At 49.2% G+C, this 26,655-nt stretch overlaps 1 protein-coding gene across 10 annotated transcripts in view; it reads left to right on the forward strand.

The window, feature by feature from the left end:
* Nucleotides 1-26,655, forward strand: part of DOCK7 (dedicator of cytokinesis 7) — a 1,022,674-nt gene that overhangs the window by 873,452 nt on the left and 122,567 nt on the right. For all 10 annotated transcript variants that reach the window (XM_069232530.1, XM_069232531.1, XM_069232532.1 and 7 more), the window contains one exon: nt 45-188. In XM_069232530.1, coding sequence (XP_069088631.1) covers nt 45-188 — 144 coding nt within the window. The remainder of the gene's footprint in view (nt 1-44; nt 189-26,655) is intronic.

Below are 26,655 nucleotides of genomic sequence, written 5' to 3' on the forward strand. Positions count from 1 at the left end.
AAAGTAGTTACTGATATGCATATGTATGACCTATTTTTCCTTAGAACGTTTCTTCAAATGTTTTGGAAGAATCTGCTGTTTCTGATGATGTGGTATCTCCAGATGAAGAAGGCATCTGTTCTGGAAAGTATTTTACAGAGGCAGGACTTGTAGGATTGTTGGAACAAGCAGCATCGTCATTCTCTCTGGTAATTATATAATTGTTATGCTTTCAGTTTGTCACGCTTTCAGCTTAAAGGTACACTGATTAAATTGCAAATAAAATTGTGCAAGAGCAATAATTTGTTAACACTTTCTCCTAACAAGTGTAAACCATTTACTTAAGATTTAGTGGGCCTGATTTCATCTTTAACATGCATTTTTTAAATATTTAACTCTCTGGGAAATTTTTATTCTGGGCTAGCAATGGGCACAACTGTAAAAGAAAAGCTACAATCCAACTCTACTTTATTGAGACTGTATTCTAAGGTAGTGTACCAAAACCTTCTCCACTCAAAGGTGGCCACGTATAGTGTACCAACACAGTCTCCACTCCAAGGTGGCCACTTAAACACCATTCCAGTGTTTCTTTCTTAGTCCAACCCTTCCTGTTCGGTAGTTCCTATTGAGAGACCATCACTTTCTGGTCAAGCACTTCCTGTTCTACCAATATTTTTAAAAAACTCATTTGTGTACCAGTTGATTGCAACTCCGCCCGTGCTCTTGCTGTTTTATTACTTGCTTCTCGTTTTGCTCGAGTCCAGCTACAGCTCTGGCTCTGCCCCAGTTGTGCTCCATTCCTGCCAGCTCCTGCTCCAGTTCTGCTAGCTCTGCCCCATTTCTGGTTATACCCAGATCCAAAGCTTCAGTCTTGTAAGACCTTTCCTACAATTGAGAGCCAGCACTTTGGAGGTTTTGTGCATTTGGGCCTTTTCCTCTTTGTGCTGTCAGGCACTACAGCTAGAGAGCAACCTTTCTATAATCTGTGACACACCTGACAGTTACAGTGGCTTCTGTAAGGGGTCACCCTTTCTGCAGAGCCTCTGAGAAAGAGGTGAAAGATCGGCCTCTATCTACTGCCTTTGACATAGTTATAGCAAAGTAACAGTCCCTACAGCGCAAGTAGCAAAAATATTCACATACATTTCGAAATATGTGGAAAATGATGCTGTCCTTATTTAGGCATTAGCAGCTGCTGCTTTATATTCAAATGAAAATGTGATTGTGAGCTTTCTCCACCATTCGTTAAAAAAATGTTTTTCATATATTTGTTATTGTCACCATTGCTGCCTTAAGTGCTTGGCATTGTAAGACCTTCTAGCCAAATACTTTGAAAGAGTTTGCAGTTTGCTATCTGCACTTCTACTATCTCTTTTATTCCTGTCTCTCTGTCATCCCCCACTCTGCTAAGCCGTATTATCTTTTTAAAGATAAGTCTACTTTAAAGCAAAGCAGAAAAGATGGATGAAATCAAACTGAATAACTGAGGTCATTCATCTAAAATACATGGTGTTTGTGAGATTAAGATAACTTTTGATCGGGTAAGGTTTGAACCTAATTATCTTTTGCTCAAATCAGCAGTGTTTTGGCAGATGATTATATTATATGGCAAGTGTCAAATAATCGTGGGTTGGTTGTGGACTCATTAGATTGGGTGTCATAATATTTGGCTAAAGCAACTGCAGAAGAAAATCATAAAATACATTAAGGTCAGTCCCTAATAATAGTCATATAAAATATACCTATATGAATGTTCCTGTTTCATGTCATGTTAGTCATTATTTCCTATCGCTATAATATAGTGTATAGCTGTTCCCTCAGACAAAAAGCATCCAAACTGAAATCTCTTTAATAGTATCAAGTCTCTTGAACTTTCGTAGGTCAGCCCCTCCTTCCCATTATACTACAGCTGTAATAGTGGGGATGTGTTTGGTTTGGGCTCGGGCCACTAGCTTCAGATCTACCACTTGAATTCCAGCATTCTTTGGCTATAGCTACTGACAGAACACTTTGTTTGCACACCTAGCAATTTGCTTGACTCTCTAAAGTTCAGAGAAACATCAGATGCCCAAATCCTCATTTCTGGCAGTTAGATTCTTATTGTGGGTTGCAGTTGTTTCATAAAATCCCACCGAATGTCAGGTTTTGGATATTATCGTTTTTGCACTTAGCTTGGTCTTTCATTCTCCCTCCCTACAGTACACCTTTCTTGAATGAGCAGAACCGTACTGTAGTGACATCTGCAGCCCTGCTGATGGAGGCATGCGCCTGTGCTCACAAGAGACACTGTGGTCCTTGCTGTCTCTTCCCTGGTCTGATTGTATTTGAAATTAAGCTCATTCAGCTTAATGTTAAACAATATTTTACTTATAATTTGGCATTACAAATCATTCTGGGAAGGAAGGAGTGCAGTGAGGCATGAGACTTGAAGGAGAAATGAAAATTTACCAGCCAAACTTTCTGCTGATGCCTGTCTCCCTCAGAGTTTGAATGTGATGCATTGAGTTATGCTTGGTGGCTTGAATGTTCGTGCTTCATGTTACAACATAAAGGACTAATGAGACCCAGTTTCAGCATAGGGGCCTTCTAATGCCCTATAACCTTTGCGACAATTGCAACTGTACCAAATCCGTAGCTGCAAGACCTTTACTGCCATATTGGGGTGGGGGAACGTGCTCCCAGCAGGTCCAGAAGGTCCACAAAAAAGACGGGAAAGGTGGTTGCGAACAATGGAGAAAATCTTGGCTTGGCTGAAGGTTCTGTGGCAAAGAATTGCTCAGCAAGGTGGTCAGTTGCCTTCAATTGGAGGATAGTGGGCACTGGGAAGCCCACCTTGTAATAGAATGTGATTATTAAAGACCTTGTACTAACAGCAGTTACAGGGGCTAATAATTCTGTCCCAGCAAATAACCAACATGCAAATAAAATTGATAGCTATCATGCGACCCATAAAGTTTCATTGCAAGCTCACTCCAGGACCCAGACAAAAAAAGGAGTCTGTGCTGAGACACTGATTCGGGAATGTTATGAAGGGTAAGAAACTCATCAAGGAGTACCTGGCAAATCTGCTTGAGAAGTATGTGTAGGAAGTTGGCTCTGTATGTACTATTTCAAAGTAAGAAATAGCATGCACCGAGTCCAAGGGTTCCCCTTAGAGGTAAGATAGTGGCAAAAGGAGATAATTCTAATACTCTATTTTGTGGTAGTGTGGTAGTGTGGTCGAGCAGTAGGCTTATCAGAGGGTAGTGTTAAGCATTTGTTGTACACACACAGGCAATAAATGGGGAACACACACTCAAAGACAATTCCAGGCCAATAGTTTTTTATATAGAAAAATATCTTTTCTTAGTTTATTTTAAGAACCACAGGCTCAAGATTTACAAACAATACTTTAAATGAAAGGTATTTCACTTAGGAATTTTAGGAACTTTGAAGTAGCAAAATAGCATATACAGTTTTCACATAAATGGCAATAAGCTATTTTAAAACTAGACAGTGCAATTTTCAACAGTTCCTGGGGGAGGTAAGTGTTTGTTAGTTTTGCAGGTAAGTAAACCACCTGCAGGGTTCAAAGTTGGGTCCATGGTAGCCCACCGTTGGGGGTTCAGAGCAACCCCAAAGTTACCACACCAGCAGCTCAGGGCCGGTCAGGTGCAGAGGTCAAAGTGGTACCCAAAACACATAGGCTTCAATGGAGAAGGGGGTGCCCCAGTTCCAGTCTGCCAGCAGGTAAGTACCCGCGTCTTCGGAGGGCAGACCAGGTTTTTTTTTATGGCACCGGGGGGGACACAAGTCAGCACAGAAAGTACACCCTCAGCGGCACGGGGGCGGCCGGGTACAGTGTGCAAACAGGCGTCGGGTTCGCAATAGGATTCAATGGGAGACCAAGGGGTCTCTTCAGCGATGCAGGCAGGCAAGGGGGGGCTCCTCGGGGTAGCCACCACCTGGGCAAGGGAGAGGGCCACCTGGGGGTCGCTCCTGCACTGGAGGTCGGATCATTCAGGTCCTGGGGGCTGCGGGTGCAGTGTCTTTAACAGGCGTTGGGTCTTTGAAGCAGGCAGTTGCGGTCAGGGGGAGCCTCGGGATAACCTCTGCAGGCGTCGCTGTGGGGGTTCAGGGGGGTCAACTCTGGCTATTCACGGGCTCATAGTCGCCAGGGAGTCCTCCCTGTAGTGTTTGTTCTCCACAAGTCGAGCCGGGGGCGTCGGGTGCAGAGTGCAAAGTCTCACGCTTCCGGCGGGAAACGTATGTTGTTTCAAAGTTGCTTCTTTGTTGCAAAGTTGCAGTCTTTGTGGAGCAGAGCTGCTGCCCTCGGGAGTTCTTGGTCCTTCTAGATGCAGGGTAGTCCTCTGAGGCTTCAGAGGTTGCTGGACCCTGTGGAACGCGTCCCTGGAGCAGTGTCTTTAGAAGTGGGGAGACAGGCCGGTAGAGCTGGGGCCAAAGCAGTTGGTGTCTCCGTCTTCTCTGCAGGATTTTCAGCTCAGCAGCCCTTCTTCGTCTTCGGTTGCAGGAATCTATCTTGCTGTGTTCTGGGAGCCCCTAAATACTCGATTTAGGGGTGTGTTTAGGTCTGGGGGGTTAGTAGCCAATGGCTACTAGCCCTGAGGGTGGCTACACTCTCTTTGTGCCTCCTCCCTGAGGGGAGAGGGGCAAATCCCTATCCCTGTTGGGGGAATCCTCCATCTGCAAGATGGAGGATTTCTAAAAGTCAGTCACCTCAGCTCAGGACACCTTAGGGGCAGTCCTGACTGGCCAGTGACTCCTTGTTTTTCTCATTATCTCCTCCGGCCTTGCCGCCAAAAGTGGGGCTGTGGCCGGAGGGGGCGAGCAACTCCACTAGCTGGAGTGCCCTGGGGTGCTGTAACAAAGGGGGTGAGCCTTTGAGGCTCACCGCCAGGTGTTACAGTTCCTGTAGGGGGAGGTGAGAAGCACCTCCACCCAGTACAGGCTTTGTTACTAGCCACAGAGTGACAAAGGCACTCTCCCCATGTGGCCAGCAACATGTCTGGTGTGTGGCAGGCTGCTAAAACTAGTCAGCCCACACTGGTAGTCGGTGAAGTTTTCAGGGGGCACCTCTAAGGTGCCCTCTGGGGTGTATGTTACAATAAAATGTACACTGGCATCAGTGTGCATTTATTGTGCTGAGAAGTTTGATACCAAACTTCACAGTTTTCAGTGTAGCCATTATGGTGCTGTGGAGTTCGTGTATGACAGACTCCCAGACCATATACTCTTATGCTACCCTGCACTTACAATGTCTAAGGTTTTGCTTAGAAACTGTAGGGGCATAGTGCTCGTGCACTTAAGCCCTCACCTATGGTATAGTGCGCCCTGCCTTAGGGCTGTTAGGCCTGCTAGAGGGGTGACTTATCTATACCTGTAGGCAGTGTGAGGTTGGCATGGCACCCTGAGGGGAGTGCCATGTCGACTTAGTCATTTTATCCCCACCAGCACACACAAGCTGGCAAGCAGTGTGTCTGTGCTGAGTGAGGGGTCTCCAGGGTGGCATAAGACATGCCGCAGCCCTTCAAGACCTTCCCTGGCATCAGGGCCCTTGGTAACAGGGGTACCGGTTACAAGGGACTTACCTGGGTGCCAGGGTGTGCCAATTGTGGAAACAAAAGTACAGGTTTAGGGAAAGAACACTGGTGCTTGGGCCTGGTTAGCAGGCCTCAGCACACTTTCAAATCATAACTTGGCATCAGCAAAGGCAAAAAGTCAGGGGGTAACCATGCCAAGGAGGCATTTCCTTACAGTATGATTCTGGTAAAAATGAAGGAAAAAAGATGGCACTGTGATGGCTGTCAAGCTGTAGCCAATGGAGGACTGACTCACTCATAATTGAAGTGAATAAACAGCGAGCACAGAAGAAAGAATCACAAAACTAGTTTGCATTGCAAGCCAAATGAAGGTGAACTGGAGAATTTTCATCAAAACTGAAGGCTTCTAAATGTGTTCTTTTGCGGACAGAAATGGCATAATGACCATCCCTTAATGTAAATGCCAAAGCTTTAAAGCTCTTGACAGCGGTAGGGGGTGCTGGCTACGTGGCAGGTCCGAGTTAAGTTTCTGCTGTGCCTTAGACGAGGCTCTACAGCTGCTCTCGGAGAGTTTCACTCTACTGTGCTTTACCTAAATCAAAGTAAAAGTGCAGTGCTCCAATATCTCCTCCAAAGCCTTCTGACTTTAACCCATGTAGAGACTGCAAGGGGCAGATGTCCTTTCCTGGCTATCATTCGATCTGTCTGTGGTCAGACCACAAGTCATGCAAGTCTTGCCTCATTATGGACCCCATTGTATTTGCGGAGAGGAAAGGAGAACTGTTCAGTGTTGCAGGCTGATGACTAAATGAGAGGCAGGTGCCACTCCAGGGCTCTGTTCAAGCTTACCATCCTTGCATTCCTAAAGCCAATGAAGCTAGCATACAAAACAGAGCTTCTTTGAAAGGTAAGTCACTCAGGTGCCCACATATTCCCACTGTAACCTTGCCATCAGAGCCAGAGTTAGTTCTTGTTGTGCCCCACAAACCAACTCTGCTGGCAGATTCACCCTCGCAGTACGTGGGCAACCCCACCCAGCTTGTGAAGCCTGCAGCACCCATGTCCCCTTATCAAAGCCCCAGGGTCATATCCAGCAGAGTTTCTTATTTCAGGATCTTCTCCAGGACGGTTGCCTCCTCGGGCCGCCTTCAGGTCCCTTGGGGCCTTGGGGTATGCCTGTGTTTGTGCCGTTCCAGCAGAGTATGGTGTTTTTGGGTGTTGCCCTTTTGGCCCCCAGTGCAGGCTAAGTCCCTGTTGTCACGCTGCCCACAGGTAAACGGTGCAGCTGCCACAAATGGTGCTGTGGTCGAGGCGACCCATGCCATCTCCTCAACCCTCTGGAACCCAGGCAGTGCCATTGTCAGCTCCCATAACTTTATAGCCAGTGTCCTTCAGGGAAGAGCTGAGATCCAGGAGAGAGGCTGTGTTAATGCAGTTCAGGCAGACTGGTATTTTTTGTTGTTGCCCGTTGGTCCCCAGTGCAGGCTATGTCCCGCTTGTCGCACAGCCCAGAGGTAAACGGTGCAACTGCCGCAAATGGTGCTGCCGTCGAGGCCGCCCATGCAAACTCCTCAACCCTCTGGAACCCAGTCAGTGCCAGTGTCAGCTCCCATAACTTCAGAGCCAGTGTGCTTCACGGAAGAGCTGAGATCCCAGAGAGAGGCCCAAAGATTATTCGAGGAGGAGATATATTGCCGGGGATCTTCTCTTCTTCTCATGGCCAAATTATGCATGTTCTTTTTTTAGTCTAATTCTGATCCCCTAAATATATATTTTTTTTTTATAAACACATTTTTATTGTTTTGAAAGAGAAAGAAAATGTGCAGGACAGAATGCACAGACAGTACAGGGAATTCCAGTTTCAACCCATCATCGACAATAACATTTAACAGTAGTGCGGTCCAGGAGGCAAGTATCAAATCAGTTCTTATTACAACACTCAGAGTTGTGGTCTCGCCCTGGTCTATGGCAGCAATCCCACCCATCGTCCCCGTATTCTCTCAAATTTCCGAGGGCAACCCCTGGATTCGTATACCATTTTTTTTTGGCTTGCGCACCAGTCAACACCCCTTCTCCACTTTCGGAATGACGGACCCTTGGAGGAGTTCCAGGCGGCAGTGATGTCTCTTTTCGCGACCAGCATGGCCGTGGCCGCAAGGGCGCACCTCGCCCGCGATCCTCCCATTTCCTACATTACCCCCAACAAGACTAACTTTGTGGACATCTGCACCTCCTGTTCCAAGGCCATTCTCAATTCTTGGATCACTTTGCCCCAATATGTCTGTATCACTTGACAAGCCCAAACCATATGGAAGAAATCCGCGGGTTCTCTTGAACATCGCGGGCATTGGGCAGAGGAGCGGAGACCCACCCGGTGCAACCTGTACGGTGTCAGATATGCTCCATGTAAGTAGTAGAATTGCACTGCGCAAAGTCTAACAGACACCGTCAATACCCGGGGTGCCATCAAAGCCTCCCTCCACTCCGCCTCCTCGAGAGCTCCAACCTATGACTCCCATCTGGTTCTAACTGAGCCCAGGCCACCCGGAGCGTTGTTAACTAACATTTGATAGATTTGGGAAATGCCTCTCCCACCCAGGTTCCCCATAAGTAGTTTGGCCTCCAGTGGGCTATATTCCGGCAAAGGGCCTGCGGCCGACAAGTGGTCCCTCAGGGGCGTGCTGGAGCTGGAGGTACCTGAAGAACTGTGTCTGAGCTAGTTGAAAGTCTGCATGTAGATCCTGAAATGACTTAATTGCCTCCCGCCTCCATACATCTCCCGCTAGTGAAATGCCCAGCAGGTCTCATTTTGCAAACCCTTCCAGCGCTGCAGTCGCGCTCAACAATTTCCCCTTTTGATGGGTGACGACGGTGTTCCAGTGGGTATGTCTTAATGCGGTGCGCCATGCCAAGAAAACCACCCTAGTTATCTCTTCCATGTCTCGGGGGAGGGGTGCTCCGTATAACATATCAAGGATACGTGGGAAGCCCAGGATCTCCAACTCTACCTGATAGGCCGGGTCACCCCACCCCCCCGGTGAACCAATCATGAGGCACCCAGGCCCCCATCATAAACCCCCCTCCGGCAGTGTTGTGCCGCTACTCGATGCCTGGCCCCCTTCCAGAGAAACAGCCCAGTAGCGCTCTCCAGAGCTCTAAACGAGCAACGAGGGATTGGGAGGGGAAAGTTCTGAAGTACATATAGAAGTCTTGGCAGGATCATCATTTTATATAGGGCCACTTGGCCCATCACGTTTAGTGGTAGAGTCTGCCATCTCTGTAGGTCCATCCTGACACGTGCCAACAACGGTGCCAGGTTTCTGACCCATGTCAGTTCATGTAAGAGGGACACCCAAATGCCCTGATATTTAAAGCTGAGCCTGCGCAAGGATATTGTGTCCTGCCAGTCAAAACAGTCATGCGGACTAGCCAGTGGGACCAGTATCGATTTGGTAGGGTTCATTTTAAGTCCAGACGCTTGTTCATAGCGTCGTAAAAGACAGAGACTTCGCGGGCACGTTGTACTGGGTTTTTCCATAAACAACAGGACGTCGTCAGCGTATAACGCTATCCTGTCTTCTCGGCAGTGACCCCATCTCCAGCCGCATAATACTAGGTCTGTCCTGATCATCTGGGTCAGGTGCTCAATGGCCAAGTGTGCCCCGATAAACCTCAAAAACTGAGGACAAGGCCCTGTTGACCTGTACGCGGGCTGTGGGGTTGGTGTATAACGCTCGGACCAGACAACGAAACCTCGGCCCCAAGCACGCGTGCCGGAGCACTAAAAAAGGCCTTTTCAAAGTCGATGAGTAAAAGGGCAAGGTCTCGGGGCAGTCGGCGACGCTCAGCCAAAGCCACGTGTAACCGGCTAATGTAATGTCGAGTACTACGAGTTGCCATGAACCCACATTGGTCTGGATGGATTAGCTGCGGTAGAACCCTTTTGAGGCGAGCGGCGAGGATAGTGGCGCAGATTTTTACCTCAGTTTTAATCAGCGATATCGGCCTATAACCTGCACAGTGCAGCGAAGGGGGCTGGGTTTTAGGAAGCACCACAATAGTGGCACCGTCCAGCTCTCGGGGGATGGACCCGCCACTTTCCACTTCCTCAAAGAGTTTTAACAGGCGTGGCGTTATGTCTTCCTTGAGCGCTTTGTAGTATTCCATGGGGAACCCGTCGGGACCTGGCGTTTTCCCTGTACCCATTGCAGAGATAGCCGCCCCAATTTCTTCTGTGTTAATAGGTTCATCCAAGATCCGCACTTCTGCTGAGGGTAACCGCGGGAGGGGAATCTCATCCAGTAATCAGCGGGCCTGACCCAGATCGATCATTGCAGACGCTCGATATAGTGTTTGGTAGTATCTGGCGAAGGCGTCCGCTACTTCTAGGTGACCCACAACGAGGCCCCCCTCCCCGTCATAAATTTCGGGGACAATTCTGGAAGCCCGGTGGCGGGACACCAGTCAATACAGCATCTTTCCCGTTTTGTCTCCTCACCCATAGATCTTTGCAGTGGTAGCCCTCCACAGGTGCTTTGCAGCTTCTAGGGATTGATCTCGGATTTCCTCACGGATTAGGAGAAGGTGTCGCGTCACCCTTTCGCTTGGGCTCGCTGCACTTTCATTCTCCAGACACAGCGCCCGGAACTCCAGCTGTTCAATACGCTGGGTTTGTGTGCGTTCCTGATCCCGTATCAGGCTTTTAGCCGTACCCCGCAGCACCACCTTGCCTGCCGCCCATAGGATGCCCACGGAGGCCACCGACCTTTCATTCAATTCAAAGTACTCTCTCTGTGCCTGCCGCAGCTGCTCAGTGTAGACCTTATCCTGAAGATACCACGTGTTTAGCCGCCACATAGAATGGGTCTGAGACCGAGCGGGCCCACGACGAACCGAAGCGGGCGTGGTCGGAAACTCCCCTCGGTAGTATTTCAATATGGGAGAGGTAGGTGCAGTCCGTACTTGGGAGCAGCACCAGATCAATTCTGGATTGCGAGCCATGGGCCGCTGAGGTATGGGTGAACTGTCGCCTTCTTGGGTGCCACACCCGCCAAGCATCGCAAAGCCCCGTCGCGGAGAACCACCCAGTGATTCCCGCAGCCGTTGCGTGTCTGTACATGAAGAGCGGACTGGCTACATCCAAGGCTGGGTCCGGGGTTGCGTTAAAATCTCCTCCCAACATAGTAAGCCCGGGAGGCCGGTCTAGAAGCAGCTTGGTGAGGTCCCCGAGGGTTCCACGTACCAACGAGGGAGGAGCATAAACACTGACCATATTGATCGTGGTCCCTTCAACTTTCCCGGTGATGACTACATAGCGTTCCTGTCGGTCCCTTCATACCTGGATTTTTGTCATGGGAAATGCACGGTGTAGTAGTATGGCCACCCCGCGATCCGCGCTTAAACCCAGCATGGTACAGTCTATCAAAACCCCTGCGGGGCAAGAAGGGGCAGTTATCGCCCAAAGATGTGTCTCCTGCAGTAGGAGTGCTTCAGGTCGATATCGGTGTATAAAGACTGCAGTGCGCTTAATCTTGACGAGGAGACCATTAACATTCCATGAGATAACCTGTGTCTGGTTCATAGGGGCGGGTGTCTTGAAAATTCCCACAGCAGTTACCAAAGCTCTCCATTACTGGACCTGGGGATCTCCGAAAAACCTTGTCTTGCCCCCTTTGCCGCGGAACATGCGCCCCTACTGTGTCAATTGAGTCTCTGCGCTTCCTGCCCTGTGTATTGGCTAATAAACACAAACATTTCAGCATAACAAAAACAATAACAATGACCTTTAGAACCAGGCCTAAACTCCCTTGCCCCCCAACTCCCACCCCACCCAATACTTCCCCCCAGAAGCATCTGTCGCCCATATATATCACCTCACTTTCGGAACTAGTGGGGTGAAGCGTTAACTGATAGAGCAGTGGTGGACCCCTCCATGACATCGGATCAAGTACAGAAACACAGTAAGTGGTAATTAGTCAAAATTGGCATGCTCTTCATCTCGGCAATCTGCACCGTTTTCAGAGTCATCTATCATTTGTGAAGTCACAGCACCGGACTTCGGGACATATCCGTTCCGTCTAGGGACCCCGACCGGGTCAGCGTCGCATTCTGCGGGCCAGGGCTTCCCTGGGCGCCCCCATCATCCTCCAGTGATCGCGGGCTCTATGGTTCCACCCCAGTCTCTGGGGGGGGGGGCTCGAGCGGGATCCGTGTTGCACCCTGCGCCACGGCGTGCGACGGCGTCGGCCGGGCGGCTGCCCCTTTTGGTGGCTCAACAGCGCTTCTCGCAGTGGTTTTGATCCGTCCCTGTGCGGACCAAGAGGAACCTCCTCCGTCAGCCAGGTCCACGCTGTGGCCGGCTGTTCAAAGAATTAAGTCTTGTTACTGTGGACCACACAGAGTTTTGCTGGAAACAGGAGACGGTACTGAATGTCCATTGCTCTCAGTTTCTGTTTCACCTCAATGAATGAGCGATGCTGTTGCTGTACCTCTCGCATGTAGTCAGGGAAAAGGAGGACCTTTGCACCGTTGCAGAAAAGATCTCCTTTAGAGCATGCTTCTTGCAGCACTGCGCCTCTGTCCTTGAAATTGAAGAGACAGAGTATCACTGGTCTGGGTGGAGAACCCGGCGGGGGCCTTGATTGCAGGGCCCTGTGGGCTCGCTCGATCGCGAACCATGGTGTGAGGCGGTCCGTCGGCATCCAAGAGCGGAACCACTCCTCAGAGTACGTGGCTAGAGATGGTGCTGCAGTAGTTTCACGAAGGCCCACCATACGAAGGTTGTTATGCCTGGACCTATTCTCAGCATCTTCGGCTCTTAGGCGAAGTTCCGATGTGCGAGAGTGGTCAGTGCGGAGACCTGAGCCTTGAGAGCGGTCACGTCATCTTCCACTGTGGATATCCTGGATTCAGCCTCCGTAATTCGAGCTGTGGCGTTGCTGAGGTCTTGCCGGACCAGGGCCACGTCAACCCTAATTGCTTGGAGGATCGTCGCCGGGCACCGTCTGTGGCTCGCCACCTCCACTAGGTGGAGAAGTGTGGCTCAATGGTTAGAGCGGCAGACCCTGATGCAGAAATCTGCCCCTGGACCAGGGTTCAATTCCCGACCCGGCGGGTCTTGCGCTCAATTTCCTCAGACCTGATAATTCTCGTATCAGTGCCTAATCTAATTCATGGGTCCCACTCTGTAACTGTGGGCAGTAGCTTGCTTAATCTCCACAATGGCCCCAACAGTGCTGGGATGCCTGGCTTCACCTTGGAGGCTGCCCAGGAGTGGGCACCTCACAGGGAAAAGCCAGGAGGGGTTCCACAGCGGTATGCGTACAGCGCCTTGAGACCCTAACGGGTGAGGAGTGTGCTATACAAGTACGAAGTTTACAGTTTACTCGGGGCACGGTCCTCCATCCGAGTCCCAGCTGTGGCCGTGGTAAATTGGTCCATGCATGTTTGCGCTGCCGCGCCGACTTATCTTTGCCCCTGGCGCTGATTTCAGGGCGCAGGAGTGTCAGGGCCAGCAGCACCGTCCGGCCGGGCCCCCGCACATGAGTCCAGGAACAAGGGTGCCTCTGTCCACGGCCCAAGTCCGCCGCGCAGTCTCACACTTTGCAGGTCAACCGAGCAGCTCTGAGGGTCCCCAAGTCCACAAACCCCGAGTCTCAAAAAAACAATTTCTTCGCCCAGTCCACCACTCGGACGGAGGGAGGGGACAGAGGGGCCAGCTCTTCACAGTCCAGCAACGCGCCACCTCCCAGGACCAGGCACCTCAATCCAGTGGGGAAGGGAGAGGGGAGGAACATGAGAGGGCCTTCCTCCCCGCTGGCAACGCGGATCCTCAGCCTCAACACCTCGGTGGCTGACCCAGTTCACGGCTCACCTCCAGCCATTCCTCGCAGCGGTTCAGCTGCGGCAGACACCCGGGTGCGTTTGGGCCTCCGCAGCGCCCCAGGCCCCCTCAACAGTTCGTGCCGCGGCGCCCACTCGTCACCCGGAGTTCTGGGCGCGGGCAGCCGTGGGCGGTCAATCCGCTTGCGGTCAGATTGAAGTCCTGGGAGTTTTCTTTTCTCCTTCGTTCCGGGGGGAGCTGCGGGCCCCAGATCTCGACTCGCCTTTGGCCGGTCCTCACCACGATCAGGTCTTCAGCGGCGAGGTGCATCAAAACGCTGCGGCGGGGCGCGCAGGCGCACCCGGGCTGCTACAGTGTCCCGGACCCTCGGAAGCCCGCACCACAGCGCTCACCTGCCACTTGCCATTTTGGTCGCGGGCGGCCACGGCGGCCAATTCGCTCGCAATAGGCCTGAAGGCCGGGGAATTCTTTCTTCTCGTCCCTGGGGGGGAGGGGCAGCGGGGCCCCAGAGGCCGGACTGCAATGCTGACGAGGGCGGATTGTGTTTCCAACGGGAGGCGGATGACGAAGGGTTCCGGAGCATGATGAAAGTGCGGCAGCCATCTTGATGCCTTCGACGGAACCTGATCCCCTAAATATTTATGGAACTAAAAAGGGATATGACTAGGGTCCTCTTGACCAAGCTGCTGAATTGCCAGCCTTTCTATAGCCAGTGGCTTCAAACGCTATCCTGGAATTCTCTTTGGGGCATCCCCGTCCTGTGGTTACATCTTTTCACTTCATGGTGAGGAAGGCAGCTGCAATTGTGTAGCTACCCCTTCCCTTAGTTGAAACCAAGGCCAATGTTCTCACTGATGTTCTCCCAGGTTCTGACCCAACAACTGAATCGCTACTCCCCTTTAATGAGGCCTAACTGGACCAGGAGAAGCCCACTTCTGCTCTTACAGTAATTAGATTGCACCCCGCCCCGTTTCTTACCCACCCATTCCTTTCTCCTGGAAGCCTGGTGGTTCAGTCTTCTTGCTCTTCTGGACAAGCCTCTGGAACATTTTTTTTTTTACTCTGTCTGATAGGGAATCTAAATGCATGACGGCATGGGGTAAGATTTTTTTTCTGCTGGCAGTATGTAATTGAAATCAGTAAATGCCACAGGCCTTTTGGCCAGATACACTCATGATCTGTGGGATACCCACATTAGCCGAATGACCTTCTAGCACATTTTTCAAAGGTCATTCAGGATAGTCAGGATGCTTCAGGACATATTATCAAATTCTGGCCTTGATACTGCTGACTCAGTGACACAAGCTATGGAATCCTATGCACTATTCATGATCACGCTTGGCTTATTTTATGATAGACAGTGTTTCCTATAGGTCTCATTTGAGCAGTAAAAAAATAAGGAGCAATGTTATTGCTTGAAATAAATGTTCCTCGTATGCTGTGACCCACACAGGTCTTTTGTCTGTGCAGTGTGTCCCCAGTGAAACGGAAGAAGCACAAAGTGAGAGTAAAAAAGACAGGGAAGGAATAACAGTCAAATGGTGCGCTGGTTGATAAATCAGTTCTCCAAAGGGACAGTGACGGTCTACTGCACCTGCACTTGTCTGTTGTTTCCTGATGACTCAGGCCTTCTAGGAGATAAGTGTAGGAAAGAGTTCCTTTTTTACATGGTCACCCCCACTTTTTGCCTGGTATGTGATGCAGTTTTGACTGAAAGTGCACTGGGTTCCTGCTAACCAGGTCCCCAGTGCCAGATCTCTAACCCTAAAACTGTGCAATTCTTCCCCAATTGGCAATACCTTTGGTCTCACTGTAAGTCCCTAGTAAATGGTACCCCAGGTATCTAGGGCATGGGTACCAAAGAGGGTCCCTAAGGGCTGCAGTATGTATTGTGCCGTCCTCATGGACCCCTCACCTAGCACATGCAGACTGCCATTTGAAGCTGTCTTGGTGCAGCTAAAAGTGAAGCAGCCCATATGGCAATGCCCCTAAAACTGCATGCAATATATGTAAGTCCAGCAAGCCTTACAGCCCTAAAGCAGGATGCATTATTTTACATGTGAGGGCATATCTGCAAAAGCAGATATGCCCCTGCTTTGTCTTTGTCAACTCTTAGACACAGTGAATGAACAGAAAAGCCATTTCTTAACCCCTTCGCTGCCAGGCCTTTTCCCCTCCTGTGCCAAGTTTTTTTTGGGCTATTTGGGACAGTTCGTGCTAAGGCCCTCATAACTTTTTGTTCACATAAGCTACCAATACCAAATTTGCGTCCTTTTTTTCCCCAACATCCTAGGGATTCTAGAGGTACCCAGACTTTGTGGGTGCCCCTGAAGGAGACCAAGAAATTGGCCAAAATACAGCAAATATTTAGTTTAGGTTTTTTTTAATGGGAAAAAGGGGCTTTAGAAGAAGGCTCGTGGTTTTCCCCCTGAAAATGGCATCAACAAAGGGTTTGCGTGGTAAAATCACCATCTTCACAGCTGTCGGGAACATGCAGACTTGAATTAGAGAACCCGATTTTTCAACACAATTTTGACATTTGAGACATACCCCATTTTTACTATTTTTTGTGCTTTCAGCCTCCTTCCAGTTAGTGACAGAAATGGGTGAGAAACCGATGCTGGATCCCAGAAAGCTAAACATTTCTGAAAAGTCGACAAAATTCTGAATTCAGCAGGGGCTCATTTGTGTAGGTCCTACAAGTGTTTCCTACAGAAACTAACAGCTGAAATAAAAGAATATTGAAATTCAGGTGAAAAAACAGCCATTTTTCTCCACATTTTACTCTGTAACGTTTTCCTGCGATGTCAGATTTTTTAATGCAATACACCGTTACATCAGCTGGACTCTTCTGGTTGCGGGGATATATAGGGCTTGTAGGTTCATCAAGAACCCTAGATACCCAGAGCCAATAAATGAGCTGCACCTTAAAATGGGTTTTCATTCTATACCGGGTATACAGAAATTCATTTGCTGAAATATAAAAAATGAAAAATAGGTATCATGAAAACCTTTGTATTTCCAAAATGGCCACAAGATAAGGTGTTAAGAAGCAGTGGTTATTTGCACATCTCTGAATTTCGGGGTGCCCATACTAGCATGTGAATTACAGGGCATTTCTCAAATAGACGTATTTTTTACACACTGTCTTACATTTGAAGGAAAAAATGTAGAGAAAGACAAGGGGGAATAACACTTGTTTTGCTATGCTGTGTTCCCCTATGTCTCCCGATAATAATGGTAACTCAGTTGTGGGGGTAGGCCTAGTGCCCGCGACAGGAAAAGCCCCAAAACACAACGTGGACACATCACATTTTCACAAAGAAAACAGAGCTGTTTTTTGCAAAGCGCTTAGCTGTGGATTTAGACCTCTAGCTCATCCGGCTCCTAGGAAAACCTAGCAAACCTGCGCAGTTTTGAAAACTAAACGCCTAGGGGAATCCAAGATGGGATGACTTGTGGGGCTCCGACTAGGTTCTGTTACCCAGAATCTTTTGCAAACCTCAAAATTTGGCCAAAAAAAAACTGGTTTTCCTCTCATTTCGGTGACAGAAAGTTCTGGAATCAGAGAGGAGCCACAAATTTCCTTCCACCCAGTGTTCCTCCATGTCTCACTATAAAAATGGTACCTCACTTCTGTGGGTGGGCCTACTGCCCGTTAAAGGAAATGCCCCAAAACACTATCTGGACACATCAAAATTATCAAAAACAAAACTACCTGTTTTTGCGGGGGGCCACCTGCGTTTTTGGTCCTGGGCTCAGCAGCCTTCTAGGGAAACCTACCAAACCCAGACATTTCTGAAAACTAGACACCCGAGGGAGTCCAGTGAGGTGTGACTTGCGTGGATCCCCCAATGTTTTCTTACCCAGAATCCTCAGCAAACCTCAAATTTAGCCCAAAAAATCACATTTTCCCACATTTCTGTGTGAGAGCACCGCCCCAAGGGGGGCAGAAATGGTCTAAATACAATTTCCCCCCAGGGGAGTGACCTTTGCCTAAGGGGTTGCTCCCCATTTCTAAAAAAAAAAAAAACAGACAAAAAATATAGCCCTGGCGCGTAGAGGGATCTCCCCCCGGGGGCAGATCGGCCTAATAACAATAGGCCGATCTGCCCCCGGGGGGGGGCAGAAATAGCATAAAATAGATTTTAACCATTACGTCCGTGGCACAGAAGGGGTTAAGTACATGTGCTGTATACTGGTCACTACGAGTTCCCCAGCTACATGATAGCTTCACTGAACTAGGTATGTTTGGTATCAAACATCTCATAATAATAGACTCTCACTAATGCCAGTAATGGATTTATTAATACATGCACCCAGAGGGCCCCTTAGCGGTGCCCCTTGGAGACCTACTAACCACCTGTGTGGCGACCGATTAGTTTTAGCCAGGCTACCATCACAGACAAGATTCTGGGCCTCTAGGGTCAAAGCCTCTGCTCTCAGGCGGTCAGAGACAAAGCCTGCTTTAGCAGAGGTGCTTTCACAATCCACCCACCAGGATGACCTGTGAATCTGCATTCCTAGGCAGGGGACTTCGAAGAAGCCCGCCGCCCTTGGTATGCAGATATGGCTTTATTCACAGGAGAGTTGCTGACCCCTCTGCCCCAGGGCTCCTTTGGCACCTGGACAGATGGGAAAGTTTGTCTTCAGGGAGGTGTGTACACCCCTCAGGCCAGTTCTACCCCAAAGGTGCGCTGCCTGATGTGGACACCGCTTTTAAAGATCTGCCATCATGGTGTTGGCAGATTTAGGAACTTTGGGACACGGTTATGCCCACTTCCCACAGGATGTGGTCATATAGGGGGCATAGTGACCCCAGGGGTAAGTATCCTATTAACTACTACCCTACACCTCCCCTCCAAACCTTCCCACCCCCCAGAAAGGCCCCTGAATACAGTATTAAGGGGAACCCCTGGCACCAGGAAATCAGATTCCGGCTGACCTAAGAGGAAAGACACTGAAGAGCTGCGAAAGCAAATGCAGATGCACCAGACCTGGACCTAGCCCTGCCAGCCTGTGTGCTGCTCCTGTCTGATTGTACCAAAGTAGCTTCATCTTGCATCTATTGTGCCACCAAAGCCTGGGAGGGCTGCCTGTCTTCAACAAAGACCCAGGACTCCTGTGGAGCATTGGAGCTGCTTCTCTGCATCCTGCAGGCACCCCAAGACAAACTGCGGTTCTCTCCTACTGCATCCCCATTCCTCACCTGCAGCATCTTTTTGACCAGACCGATCCCCATTGGCTAACATTGGGCAACCAGTGCGTACTACACCTCTGCACCCAGCCGCCCCAGTGCCGCTCGGTGTGACTTGTTGGTGTGATCCCGACCTGTGCTTAATACTAACCTTAACTCCAGGAGATTGGTCCTGTACTGTACCATTTGCCATCTTTGTTTTTCCCCGATAGGATAACATTGCAACTTCCACAAATTGCACTGTCGACTTTTCAAAACTGTTTTTCTTGCAAAACATACTTACCTGATCAAATTGATTATGGTGCCAAATATATATAAATATAAATATAGATAGATAGATAGATAGATAGATAGATAGATAGATAGATAGGTACTTGTTATTTTTGTAAATTGGTGTCAACCTCCTTCTCGAGTTGTCTCATTTATTTACTGTGTGTATATTTGCAGATGTCTCACAGTCCTCTCTGTTAAGCCTAAGGCTGCTCAACCACACTACCCCTGCTGGAGCAAGCCCCTCTCCACTAGTAAGGGAACCCCTGGACTCTTTACACAATAAATCTCATTTTGATATATCATATAAAGAGACAGCTTCTTACAAATGGCGTCCGCCCGTGAGTGAATAGGATAAATCCTAAAGTCCTCCATATTTTCTTGTCCTGATGAAATCTTGACATTGTCAATTGGGTTGAAATGCCATTTACAAAAAAGCAACAACCAAACTTGGTGATAGGTGACCTGAGTCAGTCTATCACCCTTCAATCTTTCTATCCCCTGCCCTGTCTCATGAAAGAAGAGGAGCAGTTACATTATGTGGAGGCGGATAGTTCGTTTCTCTATTTACTGCACAAAGTACATCATATCAGATGACTATTTGTAGGCTTCTGTGGCTGAGGGGAGGGCAAAGCAGTTTAGAAATCAGTGTTGTCCTGCTGGATCATCATCTGCATCAAAATGTGAAAAAAGAACCGCCTGAAGGAATCAGCACGTTGAACCTGGGCCAAGTCATCATCTTCTGCTCTTGCAAGAGCGCTTCCCATTGCAGAGATCTGCTTGGTGGCAATGTGAGCAGCCTTACACATGTTCACCAAACGCTACTTTTTGGACTTGGATTGTGTATGGATGGGCCCTTTGCCAGATCTGTGCTGCATGATTTCCTGATCTGACTATCCATCAGCCCACCTCCTGAATAGGTATTGCTTGGTAATCTATTCAGCAGATGAGGAAGCTGCAGAGAGGAGTATCCATCAGAAAACAAAGTTACTTACTTTTGTTAATGATTTTTCTAGTGGATACTCTATCTGGCATGACTCCAGCTCTGCTGGACATAGGTTGGATTACTATTATAATTAGAACCTATGAAAGGGAGAGGAAAAAGGTGGTAATGGGGAATGTAAATGCAGAGAGGTTCAGGGTGGACAAAAGGGAGAAATAGGATTGAGGCCACAAGGATTAAGAGAGGAAGTGAAAGGGAGGAGGGAGTAAGGTTGTGAAAGATGGAAGAAAGAACAAGAACAAGGAAAAGGGGCAGGGAGAGAGACAGGCAGAGAGAATTGGAAAAGCTGAGGGGTGCGAAGAGAGGGAGGGAGTGCAAAGGGATGGCACCTATTAAAGCCAGCAAGGGAGATGTAATTGGAAAAGAGAAAAAGATACTGTGCTGGCGGAGAGAGGACACGATAAGAAAAAGAGTTAATCTGAGATCAGGGAAAGAGAAGTGCGGGGGAAAAAACACAACATAAAGTGCTAGAGCGACACGCTGACACATTTTATATCTTCTCTCCTTCTGATGGATACAATTACCTGTGGATTCCTCACCTATTGAATACTCTCCTTGCGCCAACATCCGACGGAAATCTTCTTCCTAGCTTCTGCACGTCGACGAGGACGTCACAATTGCCTGCGCGACGCCGTCTGACGTCATACAGGCAATAAGAGGTCCTCGCCGACATGCCGACGTCAGTTCACTTTTTTCCGTGCCATTTGAACTACGGTTATTCTTCGAGGGAGCTATTGTTACTACTCGACTTAGTTATTTTTGCTTTTTCTTCTTTGAGACAAGATAGAATGTCGCAAAGAAAATATGGATTCAAGCCCTGCAATGAGTGCGGTGGCAAAATGTTGGTTACGGACCCACATTCTGACTGTTTGTGGTGTCTAAGCTCCGACCACAACGTTGACAAATGCGATTCTTGTCAATGGATGAATCCAAAGGCCTTAAAAGAGCGAGAAGCAAAGCTCTTTTTGGTGAAGTCGAAGAAAAAAGAAAAGCGACATCATCGCAAGTCATCTTCTCCGAAGTCACATCGGCGTCATCGTGACTCCCGGCGCCGGTCGAGTAGGGAGAGATCGCGTTCGAGGTCGCCTTCAACTCGACGCCGGAAGACATGGGAAGTGAGTCCCACCATTTCTCCCCAGCCGCAGACGCCGTTTGCATCACCGACTTCGCCGACATCGCCTGTGAATCCTCCTTCTGTATTCGAGGTTCCTCGGCGCCAGGAGTTTTCTCCAACTTCACAGACACCAGGACCGGCATCGATGTCGCCTCCAACCCAGGCTCCTCAGTACCCGGCTTTCCAGGCCCCTGGAGCCGACAGTTCCGCATTCTTGAATGCGATGTTCTCAATTTTTCAGCAGATGGCTCCAGGTGGTGGACCGGCTGGCCCTTCAGGCCCATTGGCCTTCAATATGGGTGCTCCGGCTCCGTTACGACCGGCACCTTTTATGCCCTTCATTCCCATGGGAAATGTGGGCTCGGCACCGGCACCTATGGCGTCAGCCTCTCAGCCGGTGACGCCGAGTAGACCTGTGGCTCTGGTGCCGGAACAGTCTCCTGTCCGGCCTTCTCCTCGTTCGGCGCCAAAGAAATCCATGGCGCCGATGGATCCGGCGTTTGATGGATCCGAGGATCGGCGTCAAGCTTCGACGTCTGCTGAAGCCATGTCGACGCCGAAGATTGAGGAAAGGTTACACTCGAGGAGGCTTGCTCTTCGCCTCCTTGAGGAGCAAGAATATCAGAGACAGGCGTTAGAGGAAGGAGAGATTGAGGAATCTCAAGGAGACCTCCATGGTTTAGACACGGCCAGTGGTCTGGACACCTCTCCAGAATGGGACTTGTCATCACCTGGAGAGTATACGGAGGAGGCTGCAACATTTCATTCAGTCATCAAGAAAGCAGCTGATTTTTTAGACCTCCCTTTGCCGGTGTCTGTGCTTAAGCCTAACATTTTAACGGAGGTGTTGCATCCTGCTTCAACATCTGCAGAGCCACTTCTGCCTTTTAATGAGGCTCTGTTGGATCCAATCCTGGAAATTTGGAAGAAGCCGGTGTCATCTTCGGCAGTGAACAAATCGGTGGCTCGAAGATATCGAGTGGCTCCTGCTGACCCAGGCTTCCTCTCCAGGCACCCAACCCCTGAAAGCCTGGTGGTTCAGGCTTCATGTTCAGCCCGGTCTGCCCCAGGATCATTTCCAGCAGTGCCCTCTGACAGAAGATGGACCTTTCATCAAAAAAGGCTTTTTCGTCATGTAGCATGGCTTTAAAATCCACTAATGCTACCTGTATTTTAGGGAGATACATTTACGCCCTGATGGACGAAATAAAGTTGTCTCATACTGAGGTGCCCCAAGAGGTTATGAGCCTAGTTTCTGATGCTCAAGCAGCGGCAACCCAAGTTATTCAATCTGGACTAGATACGACTGACTCTGTAGCCAGAGCGATGGGTACTGCTGTTGCAACAAGGAGGCAAGCCTGGCTTCGTAGCTCTGGTTTCTCGTCCGATGTACAGGCAACCCTCTTGGACCTTCCCTTCGATGGCGATAAACTTTTTGGCTCCAAGGCGGACTCTGCACTAGAGAGGTTTAAGGAGAGTAGGGCCACGGCGAAGTCTTTAGGCTTGCAGGCCTCCTCTTCTGTTTCCTCCAGACTTTTTAGGAGCTTTAGAGGGTTTGGTCATGGTTCCTCCTCCTCCTCCTTTCGAGGGAGGTTTCAGCAACAACCTGCCTCTGCTCTCTCCTATAGATCCTACAGGGGGAGGGGTAGGGTCCGAACCAGGGGAGCCGCCCAGCAGCACTCTGCCTCTTCCTCTTTCTCTGGAGGGGTGCAGCATGGGAAGCAGCCTTAGCCTTCCACCAATTCCTTCTCACACCAGTCCTGTAGTGGGGAGGTTATTGAACTTTCTCCACAAGTGGGAGGTTATAACATCAGAGTCCTGGGTCACCAGCATTGTGGGGAAAGGCTATGCCCTTCCCTTTCGGGAGTTTCCTCCCCCCATCCCGCCCCGCCCTTCCTACTGTTCAGAAGAGCATCTTCTGTTACTAGAACAGGAGGTTCAAGTCCTCCTTTCAGAAGGTGCGGTGGAGTTGGTTCCAGAACAGGAGAGGGGTCAGGGTTGTTACCAAGATACTTCCTGATTCCCAAGAAGGATGGTCGGTTGAGGCCAATCCTGGACCTGAGGATCTTGAATTTGTTTCCTCAAACAGGAGATGTTCAAGATGCTGACCCTCGCTCGGGTGCTTTTGGCTCTGAACGATGGAGACTGGATGGTGTCTGTCGACTTACAGGATGCTTATTTTCATATCCCAATACTCAAGTCGCACAGGAAGTATCTCCGGTTTGTGGTGGGGTCGCAGCATTATCAGTTTGCGGTCCTTCCGTTTGGTCTTACTTCAGCACCCCGAGTCTTCACAAAGGTGATGTCGTGGTTGCGGCAGAGCTCAGAAGGAAGGGGATAGCAGTATTTCCTTACATAGATGACTGGTTGATCAAAGCCAAGTCTCCGGAGCTGGTGTTGCATCACCTTCAGTCGACAACCCAGTTGTTGTTCGACCTGGGTTTTTCAGTGAATGTGCCCAAATCTCACGTAGAGCCCTCTCAGCGCCTCCTGTTCATAGGGGCAGTATTGGATACAACATTGAATCGCGCCTTTCCTCCGCCTCAGCGGATTCAGGACATTCAGGCGTTGATTCCAATGTTTTAAAGTGGAGCGGTCGTTCCAGTCCTCAAGGTCCTACGCCTGCTCGGTCTGTTTGCTTCTTGCATCCTGTGGTCACTCACGCTCGCTGGCACATGAGGGCTCTTCAGTGGTGCCTCCTGAAGTAGTGGTCTCAACACAAAGGGGATGTCGAGGGTTCGGTGAAGATCTCCAGAGATGCTGCTGCGGATTTAAAATGGTGGGTTGCGGATGGCAATCTTTCCTGAGGAAGGCCGTTCTCGCAAACTCCGCCAGTGGCCACAGTAATAATGGATGCTTCCACTCTAGGGTGGGGAGCTCATCTGGGGGACCTGGAGAACAAAGGTCTTTGGTCTCCAGTGGAACAGATGTTTCATATAAATCTGTTGGAGTTGCGGGCTATACGTCTTGCACTCAAGGCCTTCCTCCCTTCCCTTCCCGGTCAGTCGGTTCAGGTCTTGACAGACAATACTACCGCAATGTGGTATATAAACAAACAGGGAGGAGTAGGGTCATACCTTCTCTGCAGAGAAGCTCTACGGCTTTGATCCTGGGCAAGGGACCATCAGATTTGCTTGGTAGCAAATCATCTGGCTGGAGTCTTGAACGTGCGTGCGGACAGTCTGTCGTAATTTCTCGACCAATCACGAGTGGCGTCTCCATCCGGATCAAGTCCGTCAAATCTTCCAGATGTGGGGGATCCCTCGGATAGATCTGTTTGCCACTCGGGAGAACTCGCACTGCCCGTTATTCTGCAGCCTCCAGTATCCGGTACAAGGAGCGTTGGGGGACGCGTTTCAGATGTCCTGGTGCGACCAGTTGCTTTACGCGTTTCCCCCCATACCTTTGATTCCTCGAGTTTTGAGGAAAATTCGCCAAGACCGGGCTCAAGTCATCTTAATAGCTCCGGATTGGCCAAGGAGGGTATGATATTCTGATCTTCTCCAACTCTCTCTGTGTGCCCTCCGCTCCGACTCCCTCTCAGAGCAGACCTCCTCGCGCAGTCGCAGGGGCAGGTTTCACACCCCCACCTCCAGAGCCTGCACCTTCATGCCTGGAGATTGAACAGGGCAAACTGAGTTCCTTTTCTCTCCCACCTGACGTAGTGGATGTTATTTTATCGGCCAGGCGACACTTCACTAAATCTATCTACGCTAATAGGTGGGCTAAATTTGTGAATTTGTGTGGAGAGAAGCAAATTGACCCCCTACGTGCCCACTTATCGGATATCTTGTCTTTTGCATTGTCCCTGGCACAGAGGGGTTGTGCAGTGGCTACAGTCAAGGGATATTTATCTGCCCTGTCAGCCTTTCTATGTCTTCCGGACCAGCCTTCTCTATTTAAATCCCCTATAGTGCTAAGATTTTTAAAAGGTCCTATTAACAAATTTCCTCCTACTCCTTTCATTATGCCTCAGTGGGATCTAAACCTAGTCTTGACTTTCCTTATTGGTTCACTGTTTGAGCCTATGCATTCTTGCCCCTTAAGGTAATTGGCACTAAAGACTGTTTTCCTTGTTGCAATTACTTCCGCAAGAAGAGTGAGTGAGCTGCAGGCTCTATCTGTTAAACCCCTTTTCACATCTTTTTATGGAGATAAGTTGGTGTTGAGGACCAAGGCTGCTTTCCTACCGAAGGTTGTTTCACCCTTTCATATGGCCCAAACAATTACTCTTTCCTCGTTTTATCCTCCGACTTCATCCTTTGAAAGAAGAAGAAAGACTACACCGCTTAGACCCAAGGAGGGTGCTGAGCTTCTATGTGAACAGAACAAAGGATTTCAGGCTGGAGGATCAACTCTTCATCGGGTACGTGGGAAAGAGGAGAGGAAGGGCAGTCCACAAGAGAATACTCTCCAGGTGGGTCATTCTTTGCTTTAAACTGTGTTACTCTCTGGCAAAGAAGGAACCCCCTGATGGAATAAGAGCTCATTCCACCAGAGCTAAGGCGGCCTCTTCGGCCTTGGCTAGGGGTGTTCCTGTGGTCGACATCTGCAAGGCTGCAACTTGGTCATCCCTCCACACTTTCGCGAAGTATTATTGCTTGGATTCTGAGGTTAGGAGGGATGGCCATTTTGCACGGTCAGTGCTGCAGGATTTCTTGGTTTGACCATTCAGTCACCCTCCACCGAGTGCGGTACTGCTTTGGGATTCTATTCAATAGGTGAGGAATCCACAGGTAGTTGTATCCATCAGAAGAACGAGTTACTTACCTTTGGTAACAACTTTTCTGGTGGATACATTAGCTACCTGTGGATTCCTCACGGTCCCACCCGCCTCCCCGTTGCCTGTCTGGTTTTACCAAGTTATCCTTGGGTGTGCTCCTCTTGGTATTTGAGGGCTTGTACATATACTGTATATATTTATTTATGTATTTATTTATTTAAAAAAAAAAAAAATCTTGAGTTTTTGGAATGATGTTTTTAGCTTGAATGTTATTAAATATTGTTATTTGATTGATTATCTCATTGGCCTATTAGTCTCAGGCACGTAAAAAATGTTGGTACTGACGTCGGCAGGTCGCCGAGGACCTCTTATTGCCTGTATGACGTCATACGGCGTCACATGGGCAGTTGTGATGTCCTCGTCGATGTGCAGAAGCTAGGTAGAAGATTTCCGTCGGATGCTGGCACAAGGGGAGTATTCAATAGGTGAGGAATCCACAGGTAGCTAATGTATCCACCAGAAAAGTTGTTACCGAAGGTAAGTAACTCGTTCATCTTGTCCATACAATTAGCATCCTCCTTCTTCCCGAGTATTCTGCATCATTTCCCCCTACTTTCTTTATACTCATGTTTGCACATTTCATTCCTTTTTTCTTACTTCTAGTATATCTCACTTCTTTCCTTCTCTTAGTCCTCTGGGCCTCTCTGCTCCCTTTCCTCCACATATCTGGTGACTTCTCTAGTCTCTCCCAGTCCCCTCCACTTTTTTCACCACTCCTGTGTTTGTTATTCTTTCTGTTCCCTTCCTCCTTCATTTCACCTCCCTTTCCTTCTCTGTCCTCCTCCTCAATTCGCCCATTTCCCCCTTCATCATTGTCTGCCATTCGTCCTTGGTTAGCATTATCTCATCCATTCCTTTCCCCCCCCCCCACATGTTTCACTTCTCTTTACTTCTCTAGTACTTCCATCTCCTTTACTCTCTATGCA

The sequence above is a fragment of the Pleurodeles waltl genome, chromosome 4_2, assembly GCF_031143425.1.
Source record: "Pleurodeles waltl isolate 20211129_DDA chromosome 4_2, aPleWal1.hap1.20221129, whole genome shotgun sequence".
NCBI classification, from domain to species: domain Eukaryota; kingdom Metazoa; phylum Chordata; class Amphibia; order Caudata; family Salamandridae; genus Pleurodeles; species Pleurodeles waltl.